Raw genomic sequence first — 15,692 nt, 5'->3', positions numbered from 1 at the left:
GAGCGTGCAGATGAGTGTGGTCTCTGTGAGCGTGCGTGCGTGTTGTCATCCATGCGTGTGCACATGCCTGTGGTATCGTCTTCATGTACACGTGTGCTCTGTATGCATGCCAGCGTGCGCCTGTGTAGACGTCTGTGTTTGTGTGCCCGTGTATGCATTTGCACGTGCGTTGTGTTGTGTGTGTGCACATAGTGGGATTGGGGTCCCAGGGGGAGCCCAGAGCTACCAGCTTTCATTTGCCTGTCATCTGCACACCTTTCCTCCCAGTGGCCCAGAGTGGGTGCTGTAGCGCCAGCCATCACATCTGCATTCTTGCACCAGAAAAGAGATAAGAGTGCAACATGTGTGTGTGCTGAATGTGTGCATGGCATGCAAATGTGTGTATGTCTCTGCATGGACATGCATCGGTGTGTTGTCTGTGTGTTTGTCTCTGCACGTATGTGCGTGTGCATACACGTGTATGTTGTCTGCATGTGCGTGCAAATGTGTACGTGTCTCTTCGTGGATCTGTGCATCATCTGTGTGCGTGTGCATGCATATGGGTCTCTGCGTGCATGTGTGCATCTCTAAATCACGTGAACAGGAGCGAGAGCAGCTACATCAGTGGCATTGGAAGCGTCGTGGGGGGAGGGCCGGTGGGGACGTGGAATGGCAGACACGGGCGTCTCCAGGTGTCTACACCCGACCGAGGCCACAAACAGAAGTTACACGGAAGCCGGAGCAGGAAGGCCTTGAGTTAGACGTGAGGGAGAGCTTCCAGGGGCAGCCCTAAATGTGGGAAAGAAACCCTTCCCGTCCTGAATCTCGTGAACGCCGTGGCCCGGCCCCAGGGCAGACGTGCTGGCGGGCCCAGGGGTTCAGACTGGCATGTTTTGGGGCTCAGGACACAAGTCTCCCTCCCTACAAGCAGTCTTTCTTCTGCTCCAGCGGTTCTGGGGAGCGGCACCCCCCCGCCGTGTCCGTCAGGTGCAGGACCTGCTCCGGCGTCCCTGACGGGCTCCTGACACCGTGTTTTCACCCCAGGTGACTTTTTCAAGGACAGCCTCCCGGAGGCAGAACTGTACATCCTTTCCAGAATTCTGCACGAGTGGCCGGACGACAAAGTGCACGAGTTGCTGAGCCGCGTCTCGGGCAGCTGCAAGCCAGGTGAGACCGTGCCGCATCGGGTCCTTCTTGCAAACGTAAACGCCGTTTTCATTTAAAAACAAACAATTTACAGAGAGACAGAGAGCCAAGTTGCCCCCTGCCGTCCCCATGGGGACCGTTTACCGTCCCCTTGACCACGTGCTTGATCCACAGGAGGGTGGCAGGAGCTTTGGGAATGTCTCACCTGAGTCCCCTCATCCTGGACCCATAAAGCCAGGGACGGCGTCCATGCTCTCGGGCCCCAAAGTCTCCTGGATGCTCCCCCAGCCGTGTCCCTCTGTGGACACAGGCTGTGGCCTCTCCGAGTGGTGTCCTGAGCCCTTCGTGTCCAAACCAGTCGGGGCCGACATGCCCATCAGGCCACGGAGCGGGGCACGCCCGGCCCCCGGGACCTCTTTCCGGGCCCTCAGAGGTCCCAGTCCCATAAAACACAGCCCTCACTCCCGTGCCTTGTGCTCCTGGTGTCTTGCAAGGCATCTCCGTTGCCACCTTGTGCACTTAGGGAACATAAATGATGCAGCAATTTGCGGGTCCTTTTCTACACTGCGACGGGGCTTTTGTCTTCCACTCCGTGGGCTCCGGGAGACGCCCCACGTGTTTGATCCTGTTTCGCACACAAATCAAAGCAAAGGTAAAGTGCAACGGAGTGTGTGTGTGTGTGTAGAGATAGAGAAAGAGAGAGACACAGATTTATGGCCAGGAATTGGCTCATGTGATTGTGTAGCCTGGGACGTCCAAAGTCTGCAGGGTGGATCAGGCACCTGGACACCCAGCGACAAGCTGATGCTGAGGGTCTAGTGTGAAGACTGGCCGGAGGCAGAATTCCCTCTTCCTGCAGGAGCTCAGTCTGTTTTTCTCTTGAGGCCTTCAACTGATTGGACAAGGCCCACCGACGCTACGGAGGGCCCCCTGCTTTACTCTGAGTCTGCAGACCGAACCGCGAATCTCATCCAGAAGGAACCTTCCCAGGAACCCCGCAGAATGATGCTCAACCGCATATCTGGGCACCATGGCCCGGCTGACATGACCCGTAAAATTAAGCATCATCGCGAGCCCCTCCCCTGCAGGGGTCTGATGCCCCGCAGAGCCGGGAAGGCCGTCTCTGGTTATCTGTGGCTCCCGGCTCAGACACAGGGCCCCGTGGAGGGCGCACAGGAACGTTTTATTCTGGACAAGAGTCGGCTGACATTTTTGACGTGTCCTGTCCGCCTCTTCCTCCAGGGCCCCCTCCACGTGCCGGCCGCTCTGTGTCTCCCCCCCCCCCCACTCCCATCCTCCAGAGAAAAGCCCCCTGTCCCCGGCTGACATGGGGGTTCTCCTAGCTCCAAGAGCGCCAAGCCCCCACTCTTCACAGGTGAACAGGTATCTAGGCCTTGAAGACACACGTGGGGACTGTGGGACAGAGCATCAACAAACAGGCTCATGGAGGCAGAGGGCGGAGTCCGTCCGTCTGTGCACAGAGCGTGGCCACAGGAGCAAAGAATAAGAAGGTTCTTACAAGTGAAGAATAAGGCAGAGACGGATTGGACCTACAGCCACGGCACGGAAAACCAGACGATTCAGGGTTCCAGCCAGGAGCCCTAACACCCAACCCGCGGGGACCCAAGGCCCCAGGAGCCAGAAGCCGGGAAACCACCAATCCCATATAGGGTACAAAGCTGACATTTGAGGATCCCGGGGACCCAGAGATGAGCCTGTGTGGAAACTGAGTCACGCACCAGGAATGGGCATCAGAAACACATGGGGTCCCTCAAAATCAGCGTGAGGACAGCAGGGCCACGGTATATATTCAGCAGGGAGGGGGCTGGGTGGCTCAGTCCGTTGAGCATCCGACTCTTGATTTCGGCTCAGGTCATGATCTCAGGGTCGTGGATCGAGCGCCGAGTCAGGCTCTTGGTCAGCGTGGAGTCTGCTTGAGAGTCTCTCTCTGTCCCTCTCGCTCACTTGCTCTCTCTAAAATGAATAAATCTTAAAAAAAATGCAGCAGGGAAAATGAATCCACAGATTCCCAAATTACTGGTTTACATCTGTAGACAGAAGTACTGTAGACATTTGTGGACTCAGTGAGCCTCCCACCCGCCCCCTGCCATTCCTAGGAGGCTCCTGGAGACATTCTGGAGTGAAGTGCACATGGACACCCAGGAACTGGGACACTAGGGTTCTCCCACTACGGGACAACACCGGGGGGCCCAGGTGACGGCCCAGGCAGGGACGGGGGGCGGTGCGAGGCCTGGGGGCTGGACGCGCAGAGACACGGACACAGTATGAGTTATGTCACATGCTGGAGGGTTTGGAAACAGCATCGCAACATGTTGACAAATCTACCAGAGCATGTGGGAACATGTTAACGAGCTGCAGAGAAAATTAAGCAACTTCTTTTAAATGAGCAAATTTCAGGGCCAAGATAGCGTAGTTAAGGCATCCTTGTTGGTCTGTGTACCAGGATGACTTGTTCAACCTTCCCCCCCCACCCCAAATTCATGTCCACTTGGAACCTGTGAATGGGACCTTATTTGGAAATAGGGTCTTTGCAGATGTGAAGTGAAGGATCTGAGATGAGCTCATCCTGGATCAGGGTGGCTCTAAATCCGATGACAGGTGTGCTTGTAAGAGACACAAGAGGAGACACGGACACAGAGGAGAAGCCACGTGAGGACGGAGGCAGAGATGGGAGGGACATGGCCATGAGCCCAGGGACGCCTGGAGCCCCAGAAGCTGGAAGAGGCAGGAGGGACCGTCCCCTGGAGCCTCTGGAGGGAGCATGGTCCTGCCCCGCCTGGATCTCAGCAGCCCTGCCCTGCCTGGATCTCAGCGGCCCTGCCCCGCCTGGATCTCAGTGGTCCTGCCCCGCCTGGATATCGGTGGTCCTGCTCCGCCTGGATCTCAGTGGTCCTGCCCTGCCTGGATGTCCGACTCTGGTCCCCAGAGCTGGGAGAGAATAAATAACCAGTCCGTGGTCATTTGTTGCCACAGGCCCAGGACACGCATGCTGTAAGTGAGAGGCATGGTCATACCCGTGTCACATGGGCTCACCACGAAGAATGTGGCCCTGGAGGACTGGTTTCTGCCTGTTTCTTCCCCACCGCATTCCCAAGCCCTGGAACAGAGCCCAGCCCAGAATGGATGTTCACAAAGCTGAGAATGAAAGAATCGTAAAACTGTAATATCCCCTGGGGAGGAGATGGGGTTGGGGATTGAGCTCTGGGTGAATCCTCACCCGCCTGGGGAGACAATTAAGTTTCAAGGAGTATTTATACTGTAGAGGGAGTGGGGTGGGGGTGGGGTTGTGCACGGGGTCATTGAGGCTTCTCCCCCACTGGCTGGAACCGCTGGGTAAACTTTCAGGAATGCTGCCCACCCGCCCATTCATGCCAAGCTTGAAATTGGCCACGAGACACGTCCTTACAACACAGACACTGGCAGCCGCTAGGAGCCAGGGCTTCCCTCCACCCCCAGAGCTGGGAGTTCAGTGGTTAGCTGCACCAAGGGCAGAATGGGGGGGCGGGGGGAGCCTGGGGGCCGCAGGACAGAGCGGAAAGTGGGTGGTTTTAACCTAAGTCTTCTGGAGCCAGTGGTATTAACGGCTCGTATGTGTTACTTTGAAAAACACAAAGACTGATAGACTACAGAGCGAGCATATTTGCTCAGCTCCCGGTTCTGTTAACTGCCTCTTCACTGAAATGCCTGGAGCCAGCAGAAGACGCACCAGAATTCTCCCAGTTGCCGTCACTGCTGTGGTGTTCCTGTCTCCCTTGCCCCTTGTCCGTGGGTCTCAGTTTGAAGAACCACCGCATAAAGCAAACATAACCTACTTCCGGGCTTCTTTCCATCCCAAGGGTGTTAGGTTCCCGAGGCTTGGTTTCTGCATCCTTTCTGAACGCTTTTGAGGAAAATAGAGGCGCAGACAGACGTCTATAGGGGCGCGCACACGGGTGCACACACACGCACACACTTTGTTCTTGAAGCTCTCACGCTTTGTGCACCAGTAATCCAAGTGTTCCTGGAACTGGCGGGGCTGGTCCTAACCCTCCTCCAAAGCTCCCAGTAGCTTATGGGATTCCCAAAGTGAATGCGTGCTCCCTGACGGGACCTCGGGTCCCTACGCCCAGAGTTCCTGACTTGTTTCCCCACACGGTGAACCCATAGTGGAGCCCCGGGCTGTGTGCGCGTGCGCTGGGCATCTGTCCAGAGTGGGCCCTGAGACTTCTTCCTGTTTTCTTCTCCCCTCCATGTCTTTCTGTCTCTGTGCCCCTCTGGTTCTGCTTCCCCAGCCTGGCGGGCACTGTCCTCAGCCTCCCCGCAAGTAGCCCCGACCTCCCGTCCCCCTCGAAACCAGCCGCCCCAACGGGGCTCCCCGCTGAACCTTGCGCACCACTCCGGCCTCCGCACAAGTAGCCCCGACCTCCCGTCCCCCTCGAAACCGGCCGCCCCAACAGGCCTCCCCGCTGAATCTTGCGCACCACTCCGGCCTCCGCACAAGTAGCCCCGATCTCCTGTCCCCCTGGAAACCGGCCGCTGAGTCGTCTTGCGCACGGCTCCGGCCTCCCCGCAAGTAGTCCCGACCTCCCATCCCCCTCGAAACCGGCCACCCCAACGGGGCTCCCCGCTGAATCTTGCGCACCACTCCGGCCTCCCCGCAAGTAGTCCCGACCCCCGTCCCCCTCGAAACCGGCCGCCCCAACGGGGCTCCCCGCTGAATCTTACGCACCGTTCCAGCCTGTGCACAAGTAGCCCCGACCCCCGTCCCCCTCGAAACCGGCCGCCCCAGCGGGGGTCCCCGCTGAGTTTTGCGCACGACTGCAGCTGGCTGTGTTCTTCGCAGGCGGCTGCATCTTGGTGGCCGAGACAGTCCTGGAGGAGAAGCGACCAGCGCGGGGCAGCCTGCCCGCGTCCTTGAACCTGCTGGTGCGGACCCAGGGGCGGGAGCGCAGCCTGCCCGAGTACCGCAGGCTGCTGGAGCAGCATGGCTTCTGGGACGTCCAGCTGGCGCACGCGGGAGACAGGCTGGACGTGGTCCTGGGCACCAGAGCCTCGCCACCCTGAGGCCCCCGGCATTACACGCTGCTCCCCCAGGAGGCCCACGGGGGTCCCCGTCTCCAGTGTTGGCCGCCAGGTGCAACGATGACCGATAGCTCACCGACCGTGTAACCTAACAGATTAAAGCAGCAAAACGCACTTGCTCCAAGCTCGTTTGTGGGTCCCGAGATGGGGCAGGCCGTGCCCGGAGGGGGGCAGCGCCGGCCAGGGGCTCGCCCGAGGTCCCGCCCGTGGCTGGAGCGCCTGCGCCTGTGGAAAGGCGGCGTGGCACCCAGGGGCGCGGTGGGCGGGAGCCCGGGGCCTGCCTGGCGCTCTCCAGCAGGTGTCAGCGTTCGGCGCTGCCCTGGCCCCCACCTGCTGACATGGTTGAGCCCCTCCTCCTTCACGCCTGTTCTAAACGTGTTTGTCCATGTGAGTCCCAGGGGCTCCGGGGGACACCTGCAGTGTGCTGGGTTCCCGGGGCGCCCCGTCTCCTACCCCCTCTGCCCCGGTGCTGGGAGGCAGGGCCACGTCCGCCCCCTGCGACCTTGAAGAACTCATGTCTCTGAGAAGCTGGTTAGCTCACGCGGGCTGTGGTTTATCGGGTCAAGAGGACTGCATCCAACCCACGTCCCCAAGCGACCGATTTCAGGCTCAAGTCTGTTGTGTATTTCAGTAATTTATCTAGTGTTAAGAGAGCAGGTGCGTTTCCATTCTCTCTGTTGTTGACTTTACCTAATTGTTAGAAAAACGGCCCGGTCGGTCAGACAGGGACACCTTGAGATAGGCCACCCTGTGTTACTGCGCTCATGCTTGCCAGCGAATAGCGACCTTCAGGGGCGCCTCGTGGCTCAGTCGCTTGAGGGCTCGATGCTTGGTTTCGGCTCAGGTCATAACTCAGAGTCGTGGGATGGAGCCTCCTGTCTGGATCTGCGCTCAGCGGGGAGTCTGCTTGAGATTCTCTCGCTTTCCGTCTGCCCCTCCCCCCACGCACCTGCTCGCTCTCTCTCTCACACTCACAAATAAATCTTTAGAAAATAATAATAGTAGGGGCGCCTGGGTGGCTCAGTCGATTAAGCGTCTGCCTTTGGCTCAGGTCATGATCCCGGGGTCCTGGGATCGAGTTCTGCATCGGGCTCCCTGCTCAGCGGGGAGTCTGCTTCTCCCCACCCCTCCCCAAATCCTGCACGTGCGCTCTCTGTCTCTCTCTCTCTCTCTCTTTTTGTCAAATAAATGAATAAAATCTTCTTAAAAAATTAATAATAAAAAATAATAATAGTAAAAATAAGCCACTGTATGTAGCTCATAAAATAGACAAGTATATGCAAATTCTCTCTGTATATGAACATATTTTATATAACAATTGTGTCTTATATACAGTTATATAGATATATATACTTATAACACGTATCCTACATATTGTGTATTATAATTATATATGTATATATATTCCACACACACACAAATGCATACATCTGGTTGGAGTCCAAATTTTTTTTTTTTTTTTTAATCGCAAGCTGTGTCTCCGTAGGAGGCTGCGATGGAGGAAGGAAATTAAACGCTGATCTAAGGGGCTGTGCTGTCCAGTGGGGTGACCACAGCGGGTGTTAGGAACAAAGGTTAACAGCTCAAGGCTCCTCCATCCCTGTCGCCTGGCCCTGGGGTGGCGCCGGGGAAACATGGCTCCTCCCACCCCGGGGCCCCTCCTCCACCCCACGCAGCCCCCACCCCGGCTGGACGGTGCTCGCATCCGCCGTGCTTGCTAGCTCCAGGTGGGTGGAGCTGGCAGACACCGACCCGGTCACCTTGGGCCAGCCCGGTCAGCCTCCTTCGCAACCTGGGAGAACAGGGCAGTCTCTGCAGAACACCTTCTGTGTACCGGCCCGGCTGGGCAGGTGGAGAGCTGTACCCCCCAGTCACATCACGCACCTGTTCTCCGGCCCGCCGGGGTGGCCCATGAGCTGTCCCAAGGACACCGGCTTTGTTAGAAGCAACCACGCTTCTCACCACCTCCGGTTCCTGCCCGCGTGGCTTGGAACACCCAACCCACCATGCGTCCCGGCTGCCCTGTGGTGGCCGCACGCAGGGCCCTCACCCCGGGACCCCAGGGGTGGCCGACCCTGAGTTTGCACACCCACAACTGTGCCCTGAAACCCAGGACCCACCCGAGGGAGACCCCGGGGTCGAGAGCAGCGGCCGGATAACATTTGAGAACGATGCAACGAACGGTCCGTGGGTTCGTTATACCCCTCACTGCCCTGTTTGTGTCTGCTGGAACTTTTCGTAGCAAAACATCAGAAAAATGAGAAGAGAAAATGGGACTTCTATACTATAGGACCTGACTTTCCATTTATTAGGAATGCCGTGCACAAGCTATCTTTAGGGGAGTCTGAGAAAGAACGTAGAGGGTGCGCGTGCGCACACGTGCATATGTCCTTAAAGGGTTTTTACTCTTCAGGAATCAATAGGGCTTTCGAGGTTGGAATTCTGTGCCTGACCTGGCTTTCGAGGTTGGAATTTCTAATTCTGTGCCTGACTTCACCCACCCACCCCGGTGATACTCATTCACTGATGCACACATGCTTTCATTCAGCAGGTATCCGCACTGTCTGAATGCATCACTAGATACAATCTGCCCTGCAGACCTTCGAGGGTGGGAGTAGGACAGGAGGCCATATAGATAACACCAGAGAAGACATCCCAACGCAGAGTCCCGTGTGGGAGTATCTGGCACCGTCCCTGGGCAGCCTCCTCGCCAAGCACCAGACCCGGTTACTTAAAAGCAGGGCCTTTGTGAATGCACCCCCCGCCCCCGGGAAGGACTCACCCACGGCCTGGATCAACCGCCCCCCACTCTATGCTCCACCCCCGTCACTTCACTGCCCCGTTCTAAGCCATTTGCTGAAATGCACAATCTTTTAAAACTGATTTTTAGGACAATCTCCTTTTTAATTCACACCCCCATTTCTCAGATACTTTGGGGAGGCGGATTTAAGCACCAGCTGGCCGGGCGGTGGCTGACCTCCAGCATCACCCAGGTCGCCGTCTTAAGTCTTAGGAATGTGGGGCCCTTTTCAGTCTCCCCGTGGGGGCTGGAAACTTGACCCTTTGGAAGACCCCACCCACCCTTTTTCCCCCCACCATCCCACTTTAGGCATCCTCTCCCCCTTTCCTGTCTGGACGGGGGGCGGGGGCAATCTACCTGGACGGTACTTTCCCAGGTACATGAGGCTCTTGGTTTCTGGTGTTCAGACCCCGCTGCCCCCTTGGGTCAGCCCCCATGGAGTATGGGGGCCATGTGACCCCCCCCCCCACACACACACACACCAAGGACAAACAGGTGAGTGCCTGAGTCTAACCCCCGTAGGAAAACGTGTTCTGAACGCCAATTAGCAATAAAGGAAAGAGGCCTCCCTCCCTCCCTCCCTCTGTTTCTTCCCTCCCTCCCTCCCTCCTCCCTCCCTCCTTCCTTCCAGAAGTGTTCTCCAGGGCCCCTGGGGCACCATGCTGACCACTGGGGTGGCCACTGGGAATCCAGAGCACAGGAAGGGGAGCAGACCACTCAGAGGCTATCCGCCCCCACCTACGTAAGAGGGTCACTCTACGGAAGCACCTCATTCCAAGTCCCAGGCCTGGAGTTCCCCAGTCTGAGCAGACCCCAACCAGCTGCATCCTGAATGAGCAACTGGTTGGCCCCTGCGGTTCCCCTGGGGGGTGATAATCATTGCCAGGGCCCCTTCTGGCCCAGACAGGCTGATCCTGTTCTCCCTGGGAGTGCCCAGACAGGAGCCTCTGAGCGAACTCGGCACCCAGGCCAACCCTCCGTCCTCTTCTGCAGAGCCCCATAGCTGCTCTGGCCAGGGTGGGGCTGGACCCTCCAGGGACCTTCTCCACTTCCTGTCCCAGTGAAGCCTCAAGAATGCACCGGAACCTCCAATGCCCTCCCCACAGCCATCCTCGAAAGCCCAGACCCTCTCACCATTTAAGTAACTTCGGAGTGCCGCCCCACCTCCCCTCCTACAGTGGATCAGCACCTGCACCCTGGCCAGCCTCAGGCGCCTATGAGCCTTACCTGCCTCTCCTGGAGGTCAGGACAGGACAGAGAGAGGCATTTGCCAGGACACCGGGGACCGGCAAAATCACAGGCTCAGGGTGCCCCGGAGCTCTCCTGGATATTTTGCTGGCATCCATCCATCCAGTACAAGGGTTTTCTACCTGCTACTGGGGACACAGGAAACCAAACAGAAGTGGGGCAAGCACAGAGGAAAAAAGAGGAAGGAAGAAAAGAAGAGACAGGGAGGAAGAGAAAAACAGGGAGGGAAAAGACCAAGAATCCTTGCCTGAGGATTGCTCCTAAGGATCTTGTTCGGAGCTCGGTGTTTACACCACTGTAAAATTCAGCTATGATACACTTACTACTCCTGCCATTTGGTTACAATTCAATAAAAGGTTCGGGACTCGAGACCTCTGGGCTTGGTGAGCTTCCATTCGAGGATGTGCTCCTGTGGGTGCATGGGAGTGGGTATGTATGTGTGTGTACAAGTGCACGCATGTAAGGAGTGGGTATGTACGTGTGTGTACGAGTGCACGCATGTAAGGAGTGGGTGTGTACGTGTGTGTACAAGTGCACGCGTGTAAGGAGTGGGTGTGTACGTGTGTGTACAAGTGCACGCGTGTAAGGAATGGTGCACGTGTGTGTACGAGTGCACGCGTGTAAGGAGTGGGTATGCACGTGTGTGTACAAGTGCATGCGTGGAGTGGGTGTGCACGTGTGTACGAGTGCACGCGTGTGAGGAGTGGGTGTGCACGCGTGTACAAGTGCACGCGCGTAAGGAGTGGGTGTGCACGTGTGTACGAGTGCACGTAAGGAGTGGGTATGCACGTGTGTGTACAAGTGCACACGTGTAAGGAGTGGGTACACACAGGAGTGGGTGTGCACGTGTGTACGAGTGCACGCGTGTAAGGAGTGGGTGTGCACGTGTGTACAAGTGCACGTAAGGAGTGGGTATGCACGTGTGTACAAGTGCATGCGTGTAAGGAGTGGGTGTGCAGTGTGTGTACAAGTGCATGTGTGTAAGGAGTGGGTGTGCACGTGTGTGTACGAGTGCACGCGTGTAAGGAGTGGGTGTGCACGTGTGTGTACGAGTGCACGTGAGTAAGGAGTGGGTATGCACGTAAGTGCATGCGTGTAAGGAGTGGGTATGCACCTGTGTGTACAAGTGCACACGTGTAAGCATGCACACGTGTGCAGCTGGCTGAGCACCGACCCGGTGCGCTGAGCGCCGGCATGGATCACCAACCGATGCGGGCTGTGAGGCCCCCACGTGCGGCTGGGGTCCCCCAGGGGGGCCCGGCGCGGCCAGACCCGGGATGGTCTGGGGTCTCTGGGGCAGGGGCATGTGTCCAGATGTGTCAGTGGGGGGGGGCCCTCCCGCTGTTCTGGAGGTCTAGGTGAAGGACGGTCCGGGAGACAACGGCGGAGCCCGCGGGTCTTTGGGGTGAACGCGGGGGTGGGTGGCGACCTGACCTCAGGCGTCTTTGGGGCGAGCCAGGGCGTCGCGACCTGACCTCGAAGGTCAGCAGGGAGAGCCAAAGGGTAGCGGCTGGGGATGACGGGCGCGGGGGTGATCGGGGCGAGCTCGGGGGTCACGGTCGGGTGTCGGTCAGAGAGATGGGCCAGGGGCTGGGGGTCGGGGGTGTTCGGGGCGTGCCAGGGCGTCGCGACCTGACCTCGGGGGTCAGCAGGGAGCGCCAAGGGGTTGCGGTCGGGAATCGAGGGTGGTGTTCGGGGCGAGCTGGGGGGTCGCGGTCGGGCGTCGGTCAGAGAGCTGGGCCAGGGAGGGGCTCGGGGACGGGGGTGTTCGGGGCGAGCCCGGGGGGGAGGGGGGGAAGCCGGGGGGGGGGGGCGGGGAATGGGGGGGGGGGCGTGTTCGGGGCGAGCCCGGGGGTCGCGACCTGACCTCGGGGGTCAGCAGGGAAAACCAAGGGGTGACGGCCGGAAATCAGGGGTGGGGCGTGTTCGGGGCGAGCTCAGGGGTCGCGGTCGGGCGTCGGTCAGCGAGATGGGCCAGGGGCTCGGGGTCGGGGGTGTTCGGGGCGAGCCCGGGGGTGACAGCCGGACCTCGGAGGTCAGCGGGGCGAGCCTCTTCCAGCGGTTTGGAAGGAACCCGGGCGCGGGGACCCAGCGACACCCGGCCTTTTTCCGTCCGCTGCGCGCGCCCGGGCCCCACGGTGACCTTGACAAGGTCACGGTGGCGGCCGAGCCCCCCCCGGCCCGTACGGCGCATGGGCGGGGCCCCGCTCCCGCCATGCCCCGGGGCGCGGCGCCCGGGAAGGGGCGGAGCCGCGGCAGGGACGCGGCCAATGGGCGCGGCGCTGGAGGGCGCGGGGCGGGGCGCGGCGCGGCTCCCGGCAGCCCGCGGGGGCGCGGCGCAGCCAATGGGCGCGGCGGGCGGGGGCGCGGGGCGGGGCGTCGGGCCCTTAGCGGCTGCGCGCTGGCCGCCCCGTCTTTTCGGTCCCGGCGGCGGCAGCGCTGAGCCAGCGGCGCCCACCCTCCGGCTCTCCGCGCCTGCACTCCGCTGTCCGCCCGCTGCGCCGCCATCATGACGGAGCAGGCCATCTCCTTCGCCAAGGACTTCCTGGCTGGAGGCATCGCGGCCGCCATCTCCAAGACGGCCGTGGCCCCGATCGAGCGGGTCAAGCTGCTGCTGCAGGTGCGGGGCGGGCCGCGCGCGCGCTCGGGGGGCCCGGGGCCGCGCTGCTGGGGCTGCAGGAGGGGCAGCGAGAGCAGGGCGGGCCGGCCGCGTGCACCGGGACCGGCCAGGCGCGCGGGCGCCGGAAGTGGGAGGCCGCGCCGCTTTGTCCGCGCGCCGCCGGGTTCCGGGGCCGGCCGCGCGTCACGTGGGCGCTGCCGCATCCGCGGGGGCGGGGCCTCGGGCGCGCACGCGCGGGCCGCGCCGGGAGGATCCTTCGCGCGTGCGCCGGGGACGGGAGCCCCCCAGCCCCACCGTCTGGGGCGAACGGACCGCGGGAGCCCCGCTGCTGCCGCTTTTGTCGCTCGCTGGGTCTTGTCCCGCTCTAAACCGGTGTGCGCGGCTGCAAACCCGAGGGAGCGCGCCGGTGGCAACATTGTTGCAGTGTCCGGTGGCGACATCGTTGCAGTGTCCGCTGGCAACATTGTTGCGGCGGCGCCGTTTACGAGCTCGGTAAACGGGTTTCCCGGGCTCTGAGCTCGCCCGACCAGGCGGCGCGCTCAGATGCGCGAATTAGTTCTGTAGGGGCGGCTGCGGGTCCGGGTGGACGCCCTGTGGCGAGCCTGTCGGTCCGTCCGTCCCGCAGGTGCAGCACGCCAGCAAGCAGATCGCCGCCGACAAGCAGTACAAGGGCATCGTGGACTGCATCGTGCGCATCCCCAAAGAGCAGGGCGCGCTGTCCTTCTGGAGGGGCAACCTGGCCAACGTCATCCGCTACTTCCCCACGCAAGCCCTCAACTTCGCCTTCAAGGATAAGTATAAGCAGATCTTCCTGGGGGGCGTCGACAAGCACACGCAGTTCTGGAGGTACTTCGCCGGCAACCTGGCCTCGGGCGGGGCCGCGGGAGCCACCTCGCTCTGCTTCGTGTACCCCCTGGATTTCGCCAGAACCCGTCTGGCCGCCGACGTGGGCAAGTCCGGCACCGAGCGGGAGTTCAAGGGCCTGGGAGACTGTCTGGTGAAGATCACCAAGTCCGACGGCGTCCGGGGCCTGTACCAGGGTTTCAGCGTGTCCGTGCAGGGCATCATCATCTACCGGGCGGCGTACTTTGGCGTGTACGACACAGCCAAAGGTGGGTGTGTCCTCGTGCTGGGGCTGTAACGGGAGTCTAGGGTGCGCCGTTAACAGCCTGAAAGCAAGCCTGGGCCTGCTAGCGTCGAGGGCTGGAGCGTCTGCAACAGAGCAGGTGCGCGGGACGTGTGCGGTGTGTCCGCTTCGCGGGGCTGCTCTGAGCCCTGCTGCACAGAGAAGCTGCTCCCAGGCGCTGCGTCGGGGGCCCTGGGACTGTCCTGGGACCTGCGAGCGGTTCCTGCACCTTCCCACCGCCCCCAGCAGGCCCTGGAGCAGAGCCCGTCCTGCTACCAGTGTGAGCTGGTGCCAGGAGCTCCCCGTGCAGCCGGGGGGCAGGACTGATCTCGGACTGCCGTGTGCAGCGCCAGGACCTAACTCTGACCGCTGACCCCGCAGGCATGCTCCCGGACCCCAAGAACACCCACATCGTGGTGAGCTGGATGATCGCCCAGACCGTGACGGCCGTGGCCGGCGTGGTCTCCTACCCCTTCGACACTGTGCGGCGGCGCATGATGATGCAGTCGGGGCGCAAACGAGGTATCTTGTCTCAGTCCTGGTGACGGTGGCTCGTTCTTGGGAGATGAGAAAATGCGAGAGCTCCTTGAACGAACGGCCCATTGGCCTCAGCCCTCAGGAGGCGTGAGCTAGCAGACAGGCGCTTCCCAGGGAGCTTTGGGGCAAGGTTTTGTGGGCTGCCTTCACAGGGTGGGGGGCCCTGGTCAACGACAGTAATTCTCCAGGCAGCTCCAGACCTACACAGCCCTGCTGGGTACCTGCCCTTCCTTTGTTCTTGTCTCAGAATGGCCAGAGCCCTTGTATTGACCCCGGGGTGGAGATGGGGTCCGCGGTGGCTGGGGGCTCGAGTTTCTGGATCGATCGTCCCTGTCCACCTCCCCACCCACAACCGTGGTTGGGCAAGGGCCATAAACCTGGGCCGTTGGTGCGCAGACCCTCGTTTGTCCCTGTGATCAGAAATCCAGTTCATCCCGAGAGTAGCATCCGATTTGGTGTCTGTAACGTGTCTTCCGCGGTTCCCTTCGTGCCCCTTCCCAGAACAACGTCCCAGTCAGCTCTCCTGTCTCTCCCTCTTGCAGCGGACATCATGTACAAGGGGACAATCGACTGCTGGCGGAAGATCTTCAAAGATGAAGGGGGCAAAGCCTTTTTCAAGGGCGCGTGGTCCAACGTCCTGAGGGGTATGGGGGGCGCGTTTGTGCTGGTCCTGTACGATGAGCTGAAGAAGGTCATCTAGATGTTCCTCCTCCAGACGTGGGGACCCAGGCAATCCTGTAGGATACTTGTAACTGTTACGGACCATTGATCTTCGAGAAATTCCAGTGTCCTTGTCCCGGCCAGATCACGTGTAGAGGGCTGGGGAAGGTTCCAAAGGGGGCTCATTGTGATCGACCATTGGCACCAGATTCCGTGTATTGATTACGGGGGGGGAGGGGAATCACGAGGTCTTCGTGGGTCCACAGGCAGGCAGCTCCGCCGCACAGACCTTCGAGTCCAGGTGCTTGTGGGACCCGAGTCGTGTTTAAGTATTTATTTAAAAAAAAAAATCATGTCTCCATTTGTACTTAAGCACTCTTCTCTTTTGCACAACCGAATATTTACGATTATGTGTCATGTTGGGCATTCTGCTGCAAAACCATAAAAAAACGGGACACAGAGACTCTGGTGGTTTGTTTTCAACTAAGCGGTCT

The 15,692-nt window shown here is 60.1% G+C and overlaps 2 protein-coding genes across 3 annotated transcripts in view; both read left to right on the top strand.

The window, feature by feature from the left end:
- Positions 1 to 7,083, top strand: part of ASMTL (acetylserotonin O-methyltransferase like) — a 23,187-nt gene extending 16,104 nt beyond the window's left edge. For both annotated transcript variants that reach the window (XM_032391190.1, XM_032391191.1), the window contains exons 12-13: positions 1,024 to 1,146; positions 5,969 to 7,083. In XM_032391190.1, the coding sequence (XP_032247081.1) occupies positions 1,024 to 1,146; positions 5,969 to 6,189 (344 nt within the window). In that variant the 3' untranslated portion in view covers positions 6,190 to 7,083. The remainder of the gene's footprint in view (positions 1 to 1,023; positions 1,147 to 5,968) is intronic.
- Positions 7,084 to 12,638: 5,555 nt separating this feature from the next.
- On the top strand, positions 12,639 to 15,659 carry SLC25A6 (solute carrier family 25 member 6). The gene is made up of 4 exons (XM_032391186.1): positions 12,639 to 12,875; positions 13,501 to 13,987; positions 14,383 to 14,523; positions 15,081 to 15,659. The coding sequence occupies exons 1-4, from the start codon at positions 12,765 to 12,767 to the stop codon at positions 15,236 to 15,238; spliced, it is 897 nt and encodes a 298-aa protein (XP_032247077.1). The 5' UTR covers positions 12,639 to 12,764; the 3' UTR covers positions 15,239 to 15,659.
- Positions 15,660 to 15,692: the final 33 nt, after the last annotated feature.

The sequence above is a fragment of the Phoca vitulina genome, unplaced genomic scaffold (genome assembly GCF_004348235.1).
Source record: "Phoca vitulina isolate PV1807 unplaced genomic scaffold, GSC_HSeal_1.0 scaffold60, whole genome shotgun sequence".
Lineage (NCBI taxonomy): Eukaryota > Metazoa > Chordata > Mammalia > Carnivora > Phocidae > Phoca > Phoca vitulina.
Note: the sequence above shows the minus strand (reverse complement) of the source record. Positions and strands in the feature narration are given on the sequence as shown.